The 17,107-nt window shown below is 50.2% G+C and overlaps 1 protein-coding gene across 1 annotated transcript in view; it reads left to right on the forward strand.

Annotated features, from left to right (window-relative positions):
• The first annotated feature begins 7,085 nt into the window (after positions 1–7,085).
• KLHDC4 (kelch domain containing 4) overlaps positions 7,086–17,107 on the forward strand; it is a 60,174-nt gene continuing 50,152 nt past the window's right edge. Inside the window, exons 1-4 of the mRNA XM_082607909.1 lie at positions 7,086–7,103; positions 10,005–10,108; positions 14,105–14,196; positions 16,841–16,919. Of these exons, the coding sequence (XP_082464035.1) occupies positions 10,010–10,108; positions 14,105–14,196; positions 16,841–16,919 (270 nt within the window). The 5' untranslated portion in view covers positions 7,086–7,103; positions 10,005–10,009. The remainder of the gene's footprint in view (positions 7,104–10,004; positions 10,109–14,104; positions 14,197–16,840; positions 16,920–17,107) is intronic.

Below are 17,107 nucleotides of genomic sequence, written 5' to 3' on the forward strand. Positions count from 1 at the left end.
GCCGTCTGTGGGGAAAGGCTGACCTCTGGTGGCCAGCTCCCATATTGCTGCCTCCGTGCTTCTCCTGGCTGTCTGCATCCCCCCACGGGAGCCTGGGGACACCAAGGCTTGTCCGTCCCGTCCGGGGTGACCCAGGCCCTCCCCACCCCACAGGCGCCTTCCTGGCTGGGGGACATGAGGGTGTGTGGGGTAGGGTGAGCTCACCCCTCAGGCCCCTTTCTCCCTGTGCGGACGATGTCCACAGCCCCGTGGCCCTGGGCCTGGCTCCCGGCTATGGGTTCTGGTGGTCCACTAGGACCATGGGGCTGCTCCTCAACCCTAAGGGAGCTCCGTCTGCTCTTGCTGAGCCCAGATCCCCCAGTGTGCGTCCTTCCGTCCTCGGACGGACCCTCAGGAGAGGGTCCGGTCGGCTCCGTCTCAGCAAAAGCCAGAAGGTACTCAGCCTGCTCTGCCCTGGCCACTCGGACCTAAGTGGCCTGATGCGAAGACAAAACGAGACACCCCCTTCTGCCTTTAAGAATACTGTCACCAAGTCATTATTTTATCACCAAGTAATGCTGACAGCAGACCCTTTGATGCCTCCTCCATGTCAAGGGTCAGAAGTGGGGAGGGGTCAGGGCACGGGGAGGATGCCCAGTTCACATAGTACCTGGTAATGTCTTTTTTTTTTTTGGTCGCATCATGCAACACGTGATATCTTAGCTCCCCGACCAGGGATCGAACCTGTGCCCCTTGCGGTGGAAGCGTGGAGTCTTAATAACCACTGGACTGCCAGGGAAGTCCCAGTACCTGGTAATTTTTAATGAGGTAAGTCTGGTGACCAGGTTTTCTCTCTCTCTTTTTTTTTTTGCTTGTTCTTTTATTATTATTATTAAACATATATTAATGTGAACATTTCCCACGTGCCTGTGGGTAGAGCCCCTGCTAGGCGGCCCAGCCTGTGACAGATGTTTCCTCATCTTTATTGGGGTATCTCAGAGGTATCCCAGGAAGACAGGGTCTTCTGCCAGCCAGGAAGCAACCATTAATGTCAAATGCACAGCAATCGGTCGGTGAGCAGGTTGTAGTGACACCGTGAGCCTTGCATGCCACCCACTCGAGAGCCTGCAGTTTCATATCCGTGTCCCAGAGAGAGCACCCCAAAACCTCTGGGAGGTGGGCATTGGCTCCCGAGACCCCACCTGCTGTAGCACTGCTCTTACAGGCTGCTACTTTTTTTTGGATGAATCGAAGGTAACATTAAATGCATTACTGTAGGGGAAGGAAATTTGCAGGCCAGAGACACCCAGAATATCTCTGGCCTGCAAATTATTTCCAGCCGAAAACAATCAAGACACCAAAAGAGTTCGGGAAGAAACTTTGACCTTCCTCCAACTGCCCGAAGGATTTAGATAGAGGGCTTGTTCCCAGAATAGAGCTATCACCCGATAGGTCTGCAAAGAATATGGGCCAGGCGTGGAGATCAGAGTCCACTCAGCGTCCCATTGTCTCTGCCCAGCCCAGCAAACAGATATTTACCAAACATCTCCACGTCAATGACCTTCCTCCCCTTTGAAGTCCCAAACCACCGCACTCACCATCCTCTTTTGTGTTTAGCTGAGAATGGTATTTAGGGCGAGGGTTTCGGCCATTTTGGTGAGTTACTCAGCTTTTCTGGATCTCTCCCATGTATGCGTGTTATTAAACTTTGATTTTTCTCCTGTTAATCTGTCCCATGCCAATCCAATTCATAGACCAGGCAGAAGAACCTAGAAGGTAGAGGAAAAGTCTTCCCCGACATGACTCATGTAAACATATGCCCCACGTCCTCATCAGCATTTGGTATTGTCAGTGTTCTGGGTTTGGGGCATTCTGATGGGTGTGTGGAGGCGTCTCCTGGCTGTTTTAACTTGCAATTCCCTGATGACATATGATGTGGAGCATCTGCGTTACTTATAAAATCAGTAGTTAATGATGTCATCCTAGAGAGAGGCTATCTGAGAGGCTGGGAGGTAAGACATTTGGATGGGGTGTTAAGGCCTCCTCGGAGTGGAGCCCCACCTGGGAGGGTCTGGGTGGCAGTGGAGCATGAGGGCCTTGCACAGCTTCACAGCAATTTCACCGGCCTCACGATCTTGCCTTTGATCAGCTTCCACCCATTCCCCGGAATAACCTACTTTTTGTTTTTACTCTCAACGTTGACAGTGTTTCCGGGGCCCATCGAGGCAGAATGCCCCTCTGCCCACCCCAGGCCTTCCTTCTCAGGCCAGAGTGAAAAACACTAAGGAAGGAAGGGGGGCGGGGGATGGAGAGAGAAGGAAAGAGAGAAAGAAGGGAGGAAGGGAGGGTAAGGAAAAAGCGTTGCCTGCCACTCCACGGCTACAAGTATCAGGCCTTTGGCCCCTGCAGTCGCCCACCAACAGTGAGGGGAATTCAGGATGGAAAAAAACCAGGAAGCACCCTGTGCTTTGGATACAGACCCCCCAGATAGTGAAGTTACATATCTAAGGAAAAGTTTCAATGACCCCAGATTCTTGCATCTTTCCATACAAAGAAAAGCACACTAAAATCATTAACTTGAGATTCCGTTCTTTGTGATTAACAGTAATCTTTTCATGCTTGATTACACATTTTTCCCAGCAACTAATTCCTATATATCCTGGCTTCTCCCTTACCTCTTCTGAGAGGGGTATAGTCCTCAGGAAGGTCCCCAAATAAACTTAACTGACAACTTTTACGCTATGTCTTTTCCTTTCAGTCAAGAGAAGGGAGGAAGGAAAAAGAGCAAGTGTGAGACAGGAATCGGGGTGAGAGCCTACACCAAACCCCTTCGTGGGGATGTTGAGGATCAGAGTTGAACAGTTTGCTACGAGAGGATCAAACCTGCAGTCAAAGCTGCTTCACAGGGAAGGTAGGACAGGCGTCTTATTCAAAATGTGTCGCCTGTGCAGTTATTCACTGGTCCTCTGTTCCTCTAATAGATCTTTCTAGATCTTCATTTTCATTTTCCTTGAGTTTTGATTTCCCATATGTGTGGCTCTTAGTCTTTGGGAATGGATGCTCCACAGGACATTACTGTGAAATATTTGACCAGCTCACACATTCCCCTCCTCTGACCATGCTGGACAAATCTTCTCTGTATCAAGTCGTGCTGTCATCTGGGGGCTTTGATTCATTCACTGGTTATTCATAATTTATTAACATTTAGCAAATAGTGCAACATTTTTGTCAGGGGGATACAAAGGTGAATGAGATACAGCCTGAGGGAAACTGACACCTAGCGGAGGAGAGACACAGCACATGGATAACTATAAAGCCATAAGCTCCTAGCGTATCCTGGGGACCATTCCAGGAAATGCGTTAATGGGAAAATCTTGACTTACTTGGAAATCAGATAACATGAACATTATTCCTGGCATGCCTTTGAAATACTGGGCACCACTTAACCAATTCTCCATTCCGGTCTTTGAGTGCTAACAACGTAGAACTCTCAGGTTTTGATGTAGAAGAAGTCTTTGTTGCATTTCACGTGTTTTGTATTAATTGCATCATTCATGAATGATGCAGTTAAGGGCCAAGGATAGGAGGATGTGGTTAGGTCTCTGCCCAGAACCTAGGTTTCAGAACTGCGTTTCCGTGAAGGGTTAACACCTGGTCCCCTCCAGATGGCCTGAGGTCAGAGCCTCTCCGGAAGAGGCGGGAGAACAGCCCTTCTGGAGCATTAGAAAGTTTAGTGCGTGCGCTATCTGTTTTCAAAGCCAGGCAGCTGGAATTTAAGGGGCTATGGCTATGAGCCCTGAGCATAAGTTGTTGACTGTGAGATGATCAGGCTTGAAAACCGAGCTGGTTCCTGGGTCAGGCAGGATTAAAGGGCCAGATGCTCAGAACAGTGATGATACGGGGATTTTAAAAAATCAACTTAAAGAATCACCAATATCTCCAAGTATTTGGGCAAGGAGTGTTACCTTTTTAAAAACAAATTTAACCTTAGGAACAGATTTGCAATTTCGCACACTGCGTGTCCTCTAGGCTGGTGCCTCGAAATCTGCGTGAAGGATAGCCGGCTTTGGGCTGTGTTTGGGTAGGTTTAGGGGACACAGTGGCTGGGAAACGGATGAGCAGTTGCAGGCTCACAGGGCGGCACGCAAGGTCGTTGGCTTCATCACAACCTGTTCCCTGACTCGCTGTGATGTTACGGGTTCCTTTCGAGTTTGCAGTTAACATACCCAGCATGGCTCTGTCTTTTGTTGCATTTCCTGCACTATTATCTAGGTTTTGGTGTTTCCCCCTCCCCAATTTTTGCATCTGATGACTTACAGAATGTCCTTGATCTTCATGTGATGGCTCCGATATGGGTGATAAAGATGGGGCAATGCAAGAATGAAGAAGGCCCTGCACTTGTGAGCCAAGCAGATGATGAAACTACAACACAGCTCTTTGCTTAAAATCAGTCAGCAGGGGCCTCCCTGGTGGCGCAGTGGTTGAGAGTCCGCCTGCCGATGCAGGGGATGCGGGTTCGTGCCCCGGTCTGGGAGGATCCCATATGCCGCGGAGCGGCTGGGCCCGTGAGCCATGGCCGCTGGGCCTGCGCGTCCGGAGCCTGTGCTCCGCAACGGGAGAGGCCGCAACAGTGAGAGGCCCGCATACCGCAAAAAGAAAAAAAAAAAAAAAAAAAAATCAGTCAGCAGGAAACTCCCCCACATGCTAAGCGTCGATGTGCGTGGGAGCGAAGAAATACAGGCTGTGCCTGTATTTTCCGAATTTTAAAAGTTAGTACATATTAATGACGCACTGAAAAATACCATTTAAAGACTGAAGCAGTGCTGTAATATGGTAGACTAAGTTATCTGGACCAATCCTCCCATTCAAACTACAAAATGATGGATAAATGTTGAAATGAGTTTTTTTTTTCTTTTTTTTGCGGTACGCGGGCCTCTCACTGTTGCGCCTCTCCCGTTGCTCAGCGGCCATGGCTCACGGGCCCAGCTGCTCCGCGGCATGTGGGATCTTCCCGGACCGGGGCACGAACCCGCACCCCACCCATTGGCAGGCGGACTCTCAACCACTGTGCCACCAGGGAAGCCCGAAATGAGTCTTCTTAAAGGCATCAGAAGGGTAACAAGGAGTAAAGAATCACCAAATTGGAACCTAATGGGAAGTACACACAGAAAAAAACTGAGTAGAGGCCGGGCTCTGAGACGGCTTTTGCTTCCGGCACGGGCAAGTGTTGCCATGTTTGACTTGGGTTTGACGGCCTCAAAGGGCAAGGAGAAAGCTCAGCAAATCCAAGGCTGTCCCAGGTGGGAGCTACAGGGCCATTCCCTGCAGATGAAGCTGAGGTGCCAAGAGCTGTGCCTGAGGATGAGGGTGCAGCAGAAGTAAGCCTGCTGCCCAGAACCTCGGGAACGGAGAAAGTCACCCCAGTGCCGAGCGGGGTATGTGGGAAGGCAAGGTCCCTTAGATACTGTAACCACATCCAGGCTTTCCTCGGATTCTCAGCCTCAATTTACATCACCTGGGTTGTCCAAAAGAAACTTAAGACACTAATCTGGACTCAGGATGTCATGAGTTGGCAGTGTCTGAGGCTGTCTGGCAGAAGCAAAAGCAATTACCCTTGGGAAAAAGATGCTTTCGCTGAAATCTTTCAAAGGTTATTTACAAGCAGTTCTTCAAGGATACGAGCAGCGTCACTGCAGCACAAACTGATTAACATACATTATTTAAGGACAAGACAAGCTTGAAAACATCTTCAGGGAACTGAAAGCTATAAAAGTGATCCAGCAGATTTGAGAAAAATTGAACTTCTGAAAATTACTAATCATAATAAAAAAATTATATGGACAAGTTAGATGTCATGGGGCTGAGCAAATAATCCATGAACCAGCAGATAAACCAGGAGGAATTATCTAGAATGCAGCATAGAGGGACAGAGGGAAAATGGAGAAGAGAGGTTAAGAGACCCAGAAGAAGAGAGAGACGAGGGGGCAACAGCATCCTCTGAAGAGAGGATGACAGAGAAATCCCAGACCTGTAAGGCCACCACACACAGCCTCATGAGGACCAGCAATTCCCAAGCAAAGTGAATACAAAGAAATAAATATCTAAACATATCTTAGTGAAACTGCAGGATAATAGAGATGAAGAAAAAAAACCGCAAAAGCAGATGGAGAAAAAATATTACTTTCCAGAAAGATCTTTAGAAAATCTTCAAATATCTGGAAACGAAATAACACACTTCTGAGTAGCCCAAGGGTCAAAGAAGAAATCAAAAAGGGAATCAGGAAGTGTCTTGAACTGAATGAAAATCAAAACAACATATTAAAATCTGTAGGATGCAGCTGAAGCAGAATTAAAGGGAAGTGGAGAGCACTGAATTCTGAGATCTCTCAAATCAATGAATTGGATTAGAAATAAATAACAGAAAGATCTCCAAATGTTTGGAAATTAAACAGCACACTTTGACCCCAAAGAGGAGAAAGTTTTGCTTTCAGCCACGATGGAGCAGAGAGACTGGGTTTCCCCTTTCCCCTCAGATGTCTATTAAACTGGACAAAATACATGAAACAAAGGTTTTGATGTCACTCCCTCCCTTGCCTTCCCTCTTCCCTTTCTCCCCACATCCTCTCCTTCTGTACTTATTCCCTGCTTCATTTCACAGAGCATTTGAGGAATGTCATCATGTTGATCTCATTAGAACAAAACCTCCTTGAAGCTGGTGGCTGGGTCTTCTGTTTCGTGTCTCATGTGTCCTGGTACAACATCCCTGCATTGTGGTAACTAATTAATGTTGTTAAATGAAATGATCGTCAGCCAGTTCAAAACCGTGACCCCACTTTGCAGCACAGAGAATCTCTTAAATTTGTATTTTGCTTTTTACTTTTCTAAGCTTTTAAAATTTCACTTGATTCTGTCAAGAGTTCTGTGTAGTAGGTGGGCGGGTTTAATATGATCACTTTCCAGGTGGGAAAGTACAAAGACCCACTGCATCTATAGCATACTTGGGAGATCTCTCCAATTACGCTGATTATTTGTGGTGAGGGTAATTAGATGTTAGGTGCATTAATATTTTTTTCTCTTCTAGATTTCAACTTGAAGACAGCAGAGGGCGCCTGACCACACAAAAGGTACACTCTAAATGTTAATGATATATTAGATTTAAGATTATTCATTAAAGTTTCAAAAACGTGAATTTCACTAAAATAGGACCGTGTACTTAATCTCTCTACTATTTTAGGATTCTGATCTCATTTTAAATGTTCTGTTCTCCTTCTTTCTTGGTAATGAGAGTTTCAACCTCACGTAAATCACCATGACACTATTAATTCCAAGAGCCTTCCAATTGAGCTTCAAGATTCTTTCAGATAATAAAAGTAGAAAATCCTCCATCTACCAGATCCTTCCAAATCTTCAGCAGGGAATAGGCTCCCCCTTCCGTAGCTCTTAAGAGGCGACCACTGTAATGTGTTGCAGACAGATGCGCTGTGACTGAAGGGCCATCTTACTTCAAGTGTACTGCCTCCAGGTTACCCAATATTCTCAGAAAAGTATAAAAGGATTAGGCATGCTCTTAGTCATATTGCACTAGAGGGAAAGTAACGGTTTCTGAGGAGCACTAGTGAGGCTTTCGCCATTTGTAGCTCATTATTGAAGGCAATTATGTCTGCAGGTTCAGGGGCCAGGTTACTGTGAAATTCTGCAGCTCCCTTCCAATTGGCTTCTAGCTGGTTCTTTTCTCTATCATCTCACATGTTCTCACATTCTCCTACAATCAGTGCTGGGGATGGCGGCAGCCTGAATGTATTCCACCTCCCCATCCCCCCCACCCCCCGTAGTTCCCCAAATTTTATTTTTCTTCTTTTTTTTTAAGATTTAATTTTTAAATTTATTTTTAGCTGCGTTGGGTCTTCGTTGCTGTGCGTGGGCTTTCTCTAGTCGTGGCGAGCCGGGGCTACTCTTTGTTGCGGTGCGCGGGATTCTCATCCTGGTGGCTTCTCTTGTTGCGGAGCACGGGCTCTAGGCGCGCGGGCTTCAGTAGTTGTGGCTCGAGGGCTCTAAAGCGCAGGCTCAGTAGTTGTGGCGCACGGGCTTAGTTTCTCCGCGGCATGTGGGATCTTCCCGGACCAGGGCTCAAACCCATGTCCACTTCGTCGGCAGGAGGATTCTTATCTACTGCGCCACCAGGGAAGCCCTATTTTTCTTCTGAAAGACTAGGTTAATGCACAAGGCTTGGAGTTGGCTGAAAAAGCATTCCTCTCTGGCTGCTCAGAGATTAGTAAATTGATTGGATCTAAGTTGATTTTGTTACCGATCAGGATTCTTGGACTCCTTAATCAATAGAAATTGATAAGAGGCCAGAGAAGAGATTCAGGCAAGGCTTTATTGGGACTTGTGCTGCAGCACGAGGGAGCGAAACCAAGTAGCAGGTTCCTTTGCTCGCTCCCTGACGGGGGTGGGGGTGGGGCGAGCTTGTACCTTACATGCGGTGAGGGCAGAGGCGGGTCCACAGGTTGGTCCCCAGCAGTGGCTTGGGTGGTCTGCCCCCCCAACTTGGCCGTGCTGAGTAGAGGGATCATTTGCAGTACCTGTGCTTTGCTTCCTGACTCCTCAGAAGTGGCAGTTGGGTCTTTGGTTTTTTTGTATCTTGTTCATAGTTTGCCCCAACTGCCACATGCATGCAGTTTTTTTTTTTTTTATGCAGTTATTTTTAATCCCTTAGTTTCTTTGTCTTTTGTTTGGAGATTTGTCCAGGTGCAAGCACTGCACCAAAAGGTCCCAGGTCCCAGCCTGTCTCAATTTCTTTTTTTTTTTTTTTTTTTTTTTTGCGGTACGCGGGCCTCTCACTGTTGTGGCCTCTCCCGTTGCGGAGCACAGGCTCCGGACGCGCAGGCTCAGCGGCCATGGCTCACGGGCCCAGCCGCTCCGCGGCATGTGGGATCTTCCCGGACCGGGGCACGAACCTGTGTCCCCTGCATCGGCAGGCGGACTCTCAACCACTGCGCCACCAGGGAAGCCCCTGTCTCAATTTCTTTAAGGCTGAGCCTTGTGGCGGTTCACCCACAAAGTAGGAAAGGAGATTATTTCCTGATTTCTGCTTTTCCTTTGCCAAATGTTTGCTTGTGCTTGTCCTTAATTTGTCCTGTTTCCTTGATCAGAAGCCCAAAGATGACATCTTCTAAGCAATGAGAAGCGTTTTCACTCTGCTCTGTCCAAACCATAGCATTCCACGTTCTACCTGTGGTTTTTCCCATTTACTAAGTCATTTGAATCAAATGCTAGTGGGCGGTTTTGGCTTCCCAGACTTGGAACACTGACTGCTCTTGGAGGGGGTGTCATCAGCCCTGTTCGATCATGGAGAAACAAGTCCCCTCACACAGGACACTTAAGGAGTCACCTAGAAGGCGGACTGGCAGGGCTGTTTTTCTTGCTGAGCACAGTACCCTCAGCCCCTAACAATATCTGGTGCTCAGGGTCTGCGAATCCTTTAAGTGTATAAGCGTCTCTATGGGGAACGAAGCCACAGCAATCATTTGACTCGTACCAGGGTTCGCGCTGACAAAACGCGGCTCATTTACCAAGTCACCCAACTGGGTCAGTGTGCAATGTGCACGCACTAAGCAATATGCGTAAACACGGCAGACACTGAAGCCAACCTTCAGGCCCGGGCCCGGTGGCGGCGGGAACAACAGACGTCGAGTCCCCGGGAGGAGGTCTCCGAGCTGAGGGCGGACGGCACGGGGACGGGAACGGGGCCCCACTGCTTCCAGGCGGACGCCACCCGGAGTCCGAGGCCCCCAGGCCCGTTTCCAAAGGCGTAGCACAGAGAACCAGTGAAGCATCCCATCCCGGGGCCCAGGCCCGCCCGCCAGCCAGCCCCGCCCGCCAGCCAGCCCGCTCCGCCCACTCTCTCGGAAGCGCGCGGGGGGCGGACCAGAAGTGACGCGTTTCTGCGCGCCGCCCAGCACGTATTTTTTGCGCGCGGCGCGCCGCTCGAGACTCACAGGCGTCTTGGCATCTCCTCTGACCAGGCGCGATGGGCAAGAAAGGCAAGAAAGAGAAGAAGGGCCGCGGGGCGGAGAAGACGGCCGCCAAGATGGAGAAGAAGGTGTCCAAGCGCTCGCGGAAGGAGGAGGTGAGCGGGGCCGGAAGGCGGGCTGGCCTCCTTCGTCCCGGGTCTCGTGCGTAGCCGGGCCCCCTGTGCTGGGCGCTGGGAGGGGCCGGGCTGAGCGGGCGCGCCTCTGCAAGCCTCAGTCCTCGGCTTTAAAAGAGGGTACGTGATCCTCACGGCAGCCCTGAGCAGTGAGCGTCAGTGGAATAAGTAAGTGGAACTGTGGGGCGCTCCAAAACAGTTCTGTCTCTCTCCGTCTCTGTCTCTCCTTCTCCCTCCCTCCCCCTCTTACTCTCTCCCTCTCTCTCTCTCTCTCTCTCTTTAGAAGTGTCTACAAATGGATCAGTGCTGAACTTAGAGGAGAGCTCTCTGCTCTTAATTGACTGTTGCTCACGGGCTCCCTAACCCGGGGCCGTTTATAGTGGTTCATGAGTGTTTGCTGCGTGCCAGGCATTGTGCTCTCTGGGCTTTAATTCTTACAACCAATTGAGTTAGGTAGCTTTGGCGTCCCCATCTGACGGGAAATCAGAAGCTAACAGGTTACGCGCAGCTCAGGGTCACACAGCTGTGAGGTGGCTTGGAGCTGGAATTTGACCGGGTGTCCCTGATCCAGAGCTCTTGACCGCATACCCTTGTCCCTTTTCTTTCTAAGGCATTCGTGTCTCCATTTCCTCATCTGTCAAATAATGGGGTTGAGCCTTTTCTCTCCCCGTCTCCTGTCGTTTTTTGCCAGCGGGACTAAGCGAGTGGTCTTGGGGGACAACTTGGAGTTCTGCCCAGTGCAGAACTCATGTCTCAGATACCTGGTTGACACCTGCAAGTGGCTGTCGTGCAGATTCCTCCCCTTCTACACTGTCTTATTGAAGTCCCATCTCTTCACCCTGCTGAGGAGACCTGCATCACCTGGGCTCACTCCCCTCCGGCCACACAACTCTGTGCTGTGTCTCAGCTATGCCACCTTCTTTCTGCACCTCAACCCCAAATACATTCTTCTACACTGGCTCCTTTTCATCTTTCAGCTTGTTGTCTGTCACCTTGGAGAGGCTTTCCCAGACTAGGCTGCCTGTGCTACCAGACCTGCCCTGTCCCAGCCCCTCAGCCCAGTGATTGTGATGCTCAGCCGTTTGAGAAGTGCTGCCTTAGAGTGGTAGGAGGGAAGCTCACCTGGCTCCTGGACCTTGTTTTAATCTGGTGAGATTTGTTCAACGTGCGGGCATGGGGAGCGGCTACTGGATTAACTGGCAAGAAGTGGAGGAGGTGGGGGTTGAAGCGAGTCACCCGACAGTCACCGAACCAAAGTTGGGTCCTCTTGCGTGCACACAGCAAAACCAACCTACAGACCCTGGGTTGTGGTGAGGGAAACAGTGGGGTTTATTGCAGGTGCCCAGTAAGGAGTCCAGGCAGCTGGTGCTCAAAAGACCCGACCTCCCTGAAGGCTTTTACGGAAGGTTTTTAAAGACAGGGTCAGGGAGGGGGGCTGTGGGCTGTGTGATCAGCTTGTGGACATTTTTCTTGTTGGTTGGTGGTGAGGTCATCAGGAGTCAACATCATCAACCTGTTTCCAGCCCGTCTGGGGTCTGCCTGTGCTGCCGGTGGCAGCACGCAGTTAACTTCTTCCACCTGGTGAGGGTTTCCATGTCTGCGAAACAGCTCACAGGACGTGGCACAGAGTATCATCTGCAGCTGTTGAGGAGGGACTAAAGGTCCTTGACTTTAAGATCAAACTATTATTATTTTGTCTTCCTTAACCCTTCTTTCTTCATTTTCTCCCTTCTCTGATTAAATTTATTCTTTGGAACTCAGGAAGGCCTAGAAGGCTGAAGTTTTTCTACAGACAAGAGGCAGGCAGAGGACATGTGGGCGGGGGGGGCGGGGGGGGCGGGGGGGAGGGGTGCGGTTTCTTGTTCCCGGAAGGCTTCATAGGGTCCTGCTCAGTTACACAACGGCAGAGCCTGTGCTCCTAACTAAGGGGTCGACGAGGCCAGAGACACCGTGGTCGTGCCTGCCCTCGCGTGGCGGGGTTTGATGCTTCCTGCTGGCCTAGCCAGGCGGGTGTCAGTGCCACTCGCCCCAGGACTGACACAGCAGCTCTCCCTCCAGGCCTGCCGCTGCTCGTCACAGCCACGCCTTCCTCCCACCTTGTTCCCGTCTTCCCTTCTCCCTTTAAGGAAGATAATTTCTCGGTTGAGTGACAGTGGACTGGGAGCTCTGAGCTTATTGAGGCTCCAGCAGTCACTTCTCCACACACGTCTTCCTGTAAGGGTCCAGCGGTTCAGTAACTTGTCTTGAGTACCTAGTTACACATAGGAGTAGCAGGATGATGGATGTTTTTGTGGACTCCCGTGAAGGTGAAAATTGGTAGAGCCAGTTGGATCCTAATTTGTCAATACCTAGAAAAGTGGAAGCTACAGCCTAGCAGTTACACACCTAAAGGTTTACCTTGGAAACATTACCCCCAGCTACACAAAGACAGGTACTAGAACGGCCGTGGTAGTGTTTCTTGTAAAAAAGAAAATTTTGGAGTTGACCCGCATGTTCCGCAGCAGCTGGATGGTGGAGAAGCCGTGTAGCTCCGCCACCGTGACAGTGAATGGGCTCAGGGCGTCAGACCTTTCTTTCAGTAGCGTTAAGCAGAAAAGCAAGTTGCAAGGGAATGTTCAGTACGATAACATTTACATGGGATTGAAAAACCTAAAACAATAACGTACGTAGTTTAGGGGTACATAACGTGTAGTAAAAGTATAGAGAGATGGTGTGAGAGTAACGAGTCCTCCGTTCCAGAGAGTGGCTGCCTTCGGGAAGGTGAAGGGGGTACACACGGTGGGGGCGGGGGGGCGGGTGGCTGTTCAGGCCCAGGGGGTGTGATGCTCTGATGAAAGGAGCCGAGAGGAAGCCAGTGTGGCTGGGAGAGCGAGGAGGTGGGGTGGGACGTGAGGCAGGCGAGGAAGGGAGGAGGGTCTGGAAGACCCGCTTTCAGGCCCTGCAGAATGTGGAGCCTGGGAAGGAGAGCTGGGGCAGTGTGGGGTGGGGTGGGATGGGAGGAAGGATGGGGGGACAGATGCCAGGTCTCAGCATGAGCCAGGTGCTGGGCTGAGCATTGAAGAGAAGGATGGGAGGCTTTCCCGTGACAGACAGATCGTGCGTCACTGCGGGGTGGGCGGCACTACCGTAGATGCAGGGACTGAGGGCAGGAAGACTGAGTTCCAACGCTGCCCAGCTGTGCACGGAAATTGGCGCCTTAACGTCTAAATTGGTTTCTGCGGTCCTAATGGTGGAGACCTTCGTACACGGATTGGCTGCAGCTCATAGATGTCGGGCCCCCACCGCGCAGGCGCCGTTCTAAGCAGACTGACATGTTTTGTTCATTTGGAGCTTATGTTTTGTTATGTTGGTGGGAGGGAGGTGGAAACAAAATAAAGAAGTGGGGCTTCCCTGGTGGCGCAGTGGTTGAGAGTCCGCCTGCCGATGCAGGGGACGCGGGTTCATGCCGCGGTCCGGGAAGATCCCACATGCCGCGGAGCAGCTGGGCCCGTGAGCCATGGCCACTGAGCCTGCATGTCCGGAGCCTGTGCTCCGCAGCGGGAGAGGCCGCAACAGTGAGAGGCCCGCGTAGCGCCAAAAAAATAAATAAATAAAAAATAAATAAGTGAACAAGAAAACATCAGACCCTGCTCTACAGACAGCAAAGCAGGCTGGTGCGGTGGCCCAGGCTTGGGTTTCCAGGGGTGGCTGCAGGTGTTGGCGTGAAGTTGGGTGGGCTTGTCTGAGAGGAAGGCCTTGGGGGGTGGGGTGAGGGTTTGGAAGGAGATGATGCACATGCCGTACGCGGGAAGGTCAGGTCCTGAGTATTTGCACATGTGTCAGGTTCTGTGTGTTTGAAATGGGAGAAACAAGTTGTAATTCACGGATGTGACTGGACCCCGGTCAGGTCAGAGGGGCTGGGGAAAGCTGACCCAGGCATCTGGCCACGTGATAGGGTTTAAGAAAACGTCTCACGTGTGGTGGCTTGTCTGTCTACAGGAGGACCTCGAAGCCCTCATAGCCCACTTCCAGGCTCTAGATGCCAGAAAGACTCGGATTGTGGAGACACCCTGCTCCCCACCTTCTCCAAGGTAAGCAGCACGGACTCTCCAGTGTAGCTTCTGACCTGAAGTTTTCTGGTATAGATTGGAAAAGTGCTTGAAGTAGGCACCGTGTTTTCGTAAGTAACTGGGCACTTGGGACATTTCCATCATGAAAACCCGCCAGATCAGCTCCCACAAAACAATTTTTTCACTTCCACTTAGGAAGAATGGGAGTGAGGCACCTCAGCTTCATTGTCGTGTAGAAACACAGCTGTGAGGAGGTCTCCCGGCACAGCTGCTCTGCCCGTCAAGGAGGTTGTGTGGGCTTGGTTGCTTGCCACCTGGTGACAGTCTGTGGGCAGTCTGTGAGCTTCTCCTTGCTTCTTAGGTTTCTAAAGGCCCATCACGGTGCGAAACTTAAAATCATGATAGCTCTTTGCTGTGTTTGTTCATAATGCTTTCAAATTCTCATGTGAAAAGTGTGACCATTAAACGTAAACTGTTAGCCATTTTAGGTGGATTTGTAGTTTATGTGAGGAGCTCCAGCATCTTTTGTAGGATTTGAGACCCTGTGGAAGGATCAGGCTGTGGGGTTTCTTTTGTTTTTTAAAAAATTAATTAATTAATTAATTTTTGGCTGCATTGGGTCTTCGTTGCTATGCACGGGGTTTTCTCTAGTTGCAGAGAGCGGAGGCTACTCTTCATTGCAGTGTGCAGTCCTCTCATTAAGGTGGCTTCTCTTGTTGCGGAACACAGGCTCTAGGTGCGTGGGGTCCAGTAGTTGCGGCTCGTGGGCTCAGTAGTTGTGGCTCGCGGGCTCTGGAGTGCATGCTCAGTAGTTGTGGCGCACAGGCTTAGTTGCTCCGTAGCATGTGGGATCTTCCCGGACCAGGTCTCGAACCTGTGTCCCCTGCATTGGCAGGTGGATTCTTAACCACTGCACTACCAGGGAAGCCTCAGGCTGTGGTTTTCACTGGCTTCTTGCTCCTTTCTTCTCGTCCCCTTGGCTCCGGAATGCCAGTTCTCTAACTTGATCCAGGGATTCAGGCTCAATAGTTCTTACACTTGGCTCCTGGCAGAGCAGAGGCCGGACACGGAGTGCATCAAGCTAGGAGCCCAGGGAGGCTGAGTGACCCTGATAAGGAGATGCCATGTCCTTTGGAGAAGGGGAAATGCCTTAACTGCACTAGCATCCGGGGCTGTCTTGATCAGTTGAGAAACGATTTGCTTTGTTTCCCTCAGGCTTGAGTGGAGCCCTTGGTCTAGCACGTCAGGAAGGGAGGTGGTAAGAGTGCCCCCTCTGCTTCAGTGGGTGCAGGGCATGGCCCCGAATCCCACGACTTCGCCCCTGGCGTGCGATCATTACCTGTTCAGGGTCGGGAGCAGCGTGCTTACCCCTGAGCAGACACAAGCGGCTTTGCAGCCGCTCCCAGAGTTGCAGATCCTTCTTGTTCTTCGGCTCTTAAATTCCGTTAGGAATCTGCTGTTATTTTCCTTCTATTTATCATGTTACCGTTGAGGCCAAGCATAAGAGTCACACATGGTAGGTGGACGTTTTCATCTGAATTGTTGAAGCAGGTAAATCCTTGAGACCTTTGAGGCTTTATCTGTACAGCACCCCTGAGGGAATTCACTTTGAATGTGAGTTGACTTTTTTTGGATGACATTTTTCCTAAAGTATGCTGCCCCAAAAGGTCAGGTGTAATGTCACAATATGATGTGAGACACTGTCAGTTCCATGGGTCCGCTGGGAAGCTTCCTGGCAGAAGGGAGCAGTCGGAGCTGAGATCTACAGGGATGCAGACGTTTCGGTGGTAACCTTAGTACCTTCTCACCTCCACCCATCTATCGCATTACGGGAAAAAAACCCATGAAAATTATCAAGTTTAAGTGTGTATGTCCCCACGTCTTGGCTCAGAGGTAGTTTAATGGGGACATGAGGATGAGGTGCTTGAGCCCAGGGTGCACTATCTTGATGTGAGGGTTTGACTACAGAGTTTCTCAGCCTATAGAATGTCTCTGTCTGCATTAAATCCCCAGGAGAAAAACAGTTTTCAGATTTCCCAGACTTCCTTGACCTTGAAACCCTTTTCCCTTTGAGAAGCGTCCTGTGGGATTAATGTGGTGGAGGGCACCTTGGGGAATGCCGCTCTGAGGGCTTCTGCAAGAAGGGTACTTTCCTTCTCAGTCACTGTACCCTTCATTACTTCCTGCTGCAATGGTCAGGACCTCCTTATAATTCTCTTATGGCTATTCCCTTGTCCTCGTGTGTAAAGTAAGTAGGGAAGTATTTGCATTTTCTAGATGGAAGGGATCTGGGTTGTATATTGAAATGCTTCAATACTGGACCTCTTAGAACAGTTTAGATTGTGATTTAAGAGGATAGACCTTTAAAACAGGACAGTTCTGGAAAATTGGCGCATAAATAGGAGCCCCTAGACTTCCCACTGCTGATGATTTTCAGCCATACGCTGTGTGAGTAGCCCCTGCCCTCCTGGGAGACTGAGCCTGGGTGTTGGTGTCTTGACGGTGAGGCCTCAGCTTCGGTCCTCAGTGCCAGGCTCCTCCTCACAGAAGTTTAGGACACGCACGTCCCTGGTGGTGAAGCCCTCTGATGGAAAGGAGAACGGCTCTCAGTTTGGGCGTCACGTGGTTTGATTTTGTGTTGAGCTGCTGCTTGTATCTCTTGCAGGTTAAATGCCTCACTCTCCGCTCATCCTGAGAAAGCGGAATTAATCCTTTTTGGCGGTGAATATTTCAATGGCCAAAAAGTTAAGTATATATTTTCTTCTTTCCCTCCAAGTTTTCATGGGTCTCATTTAGAGGACACTTCATTTTAAGCTGATATCAGATATTCATGGTCCTTTAACTCCCCTCTTGTGTGTCTACATGTCAGGACTGGCCTGGGCCATGGTCCTTGACAAGCCACCAGGGCCCTTTAGGGACCTTTAGGGTCACG

Source organism: Mesoplodon mirus, assembly GCF_964341445.2.
Source record: "Mesoplodon mirus genome assembly, chromosome: 19".
Lineage (NCBI taxonomy): Eukaryota > Metazoa > Chordata > Mammalia > Artiodactyla > Ziphiidae > Mesoplodon > Mesoplodon mirus.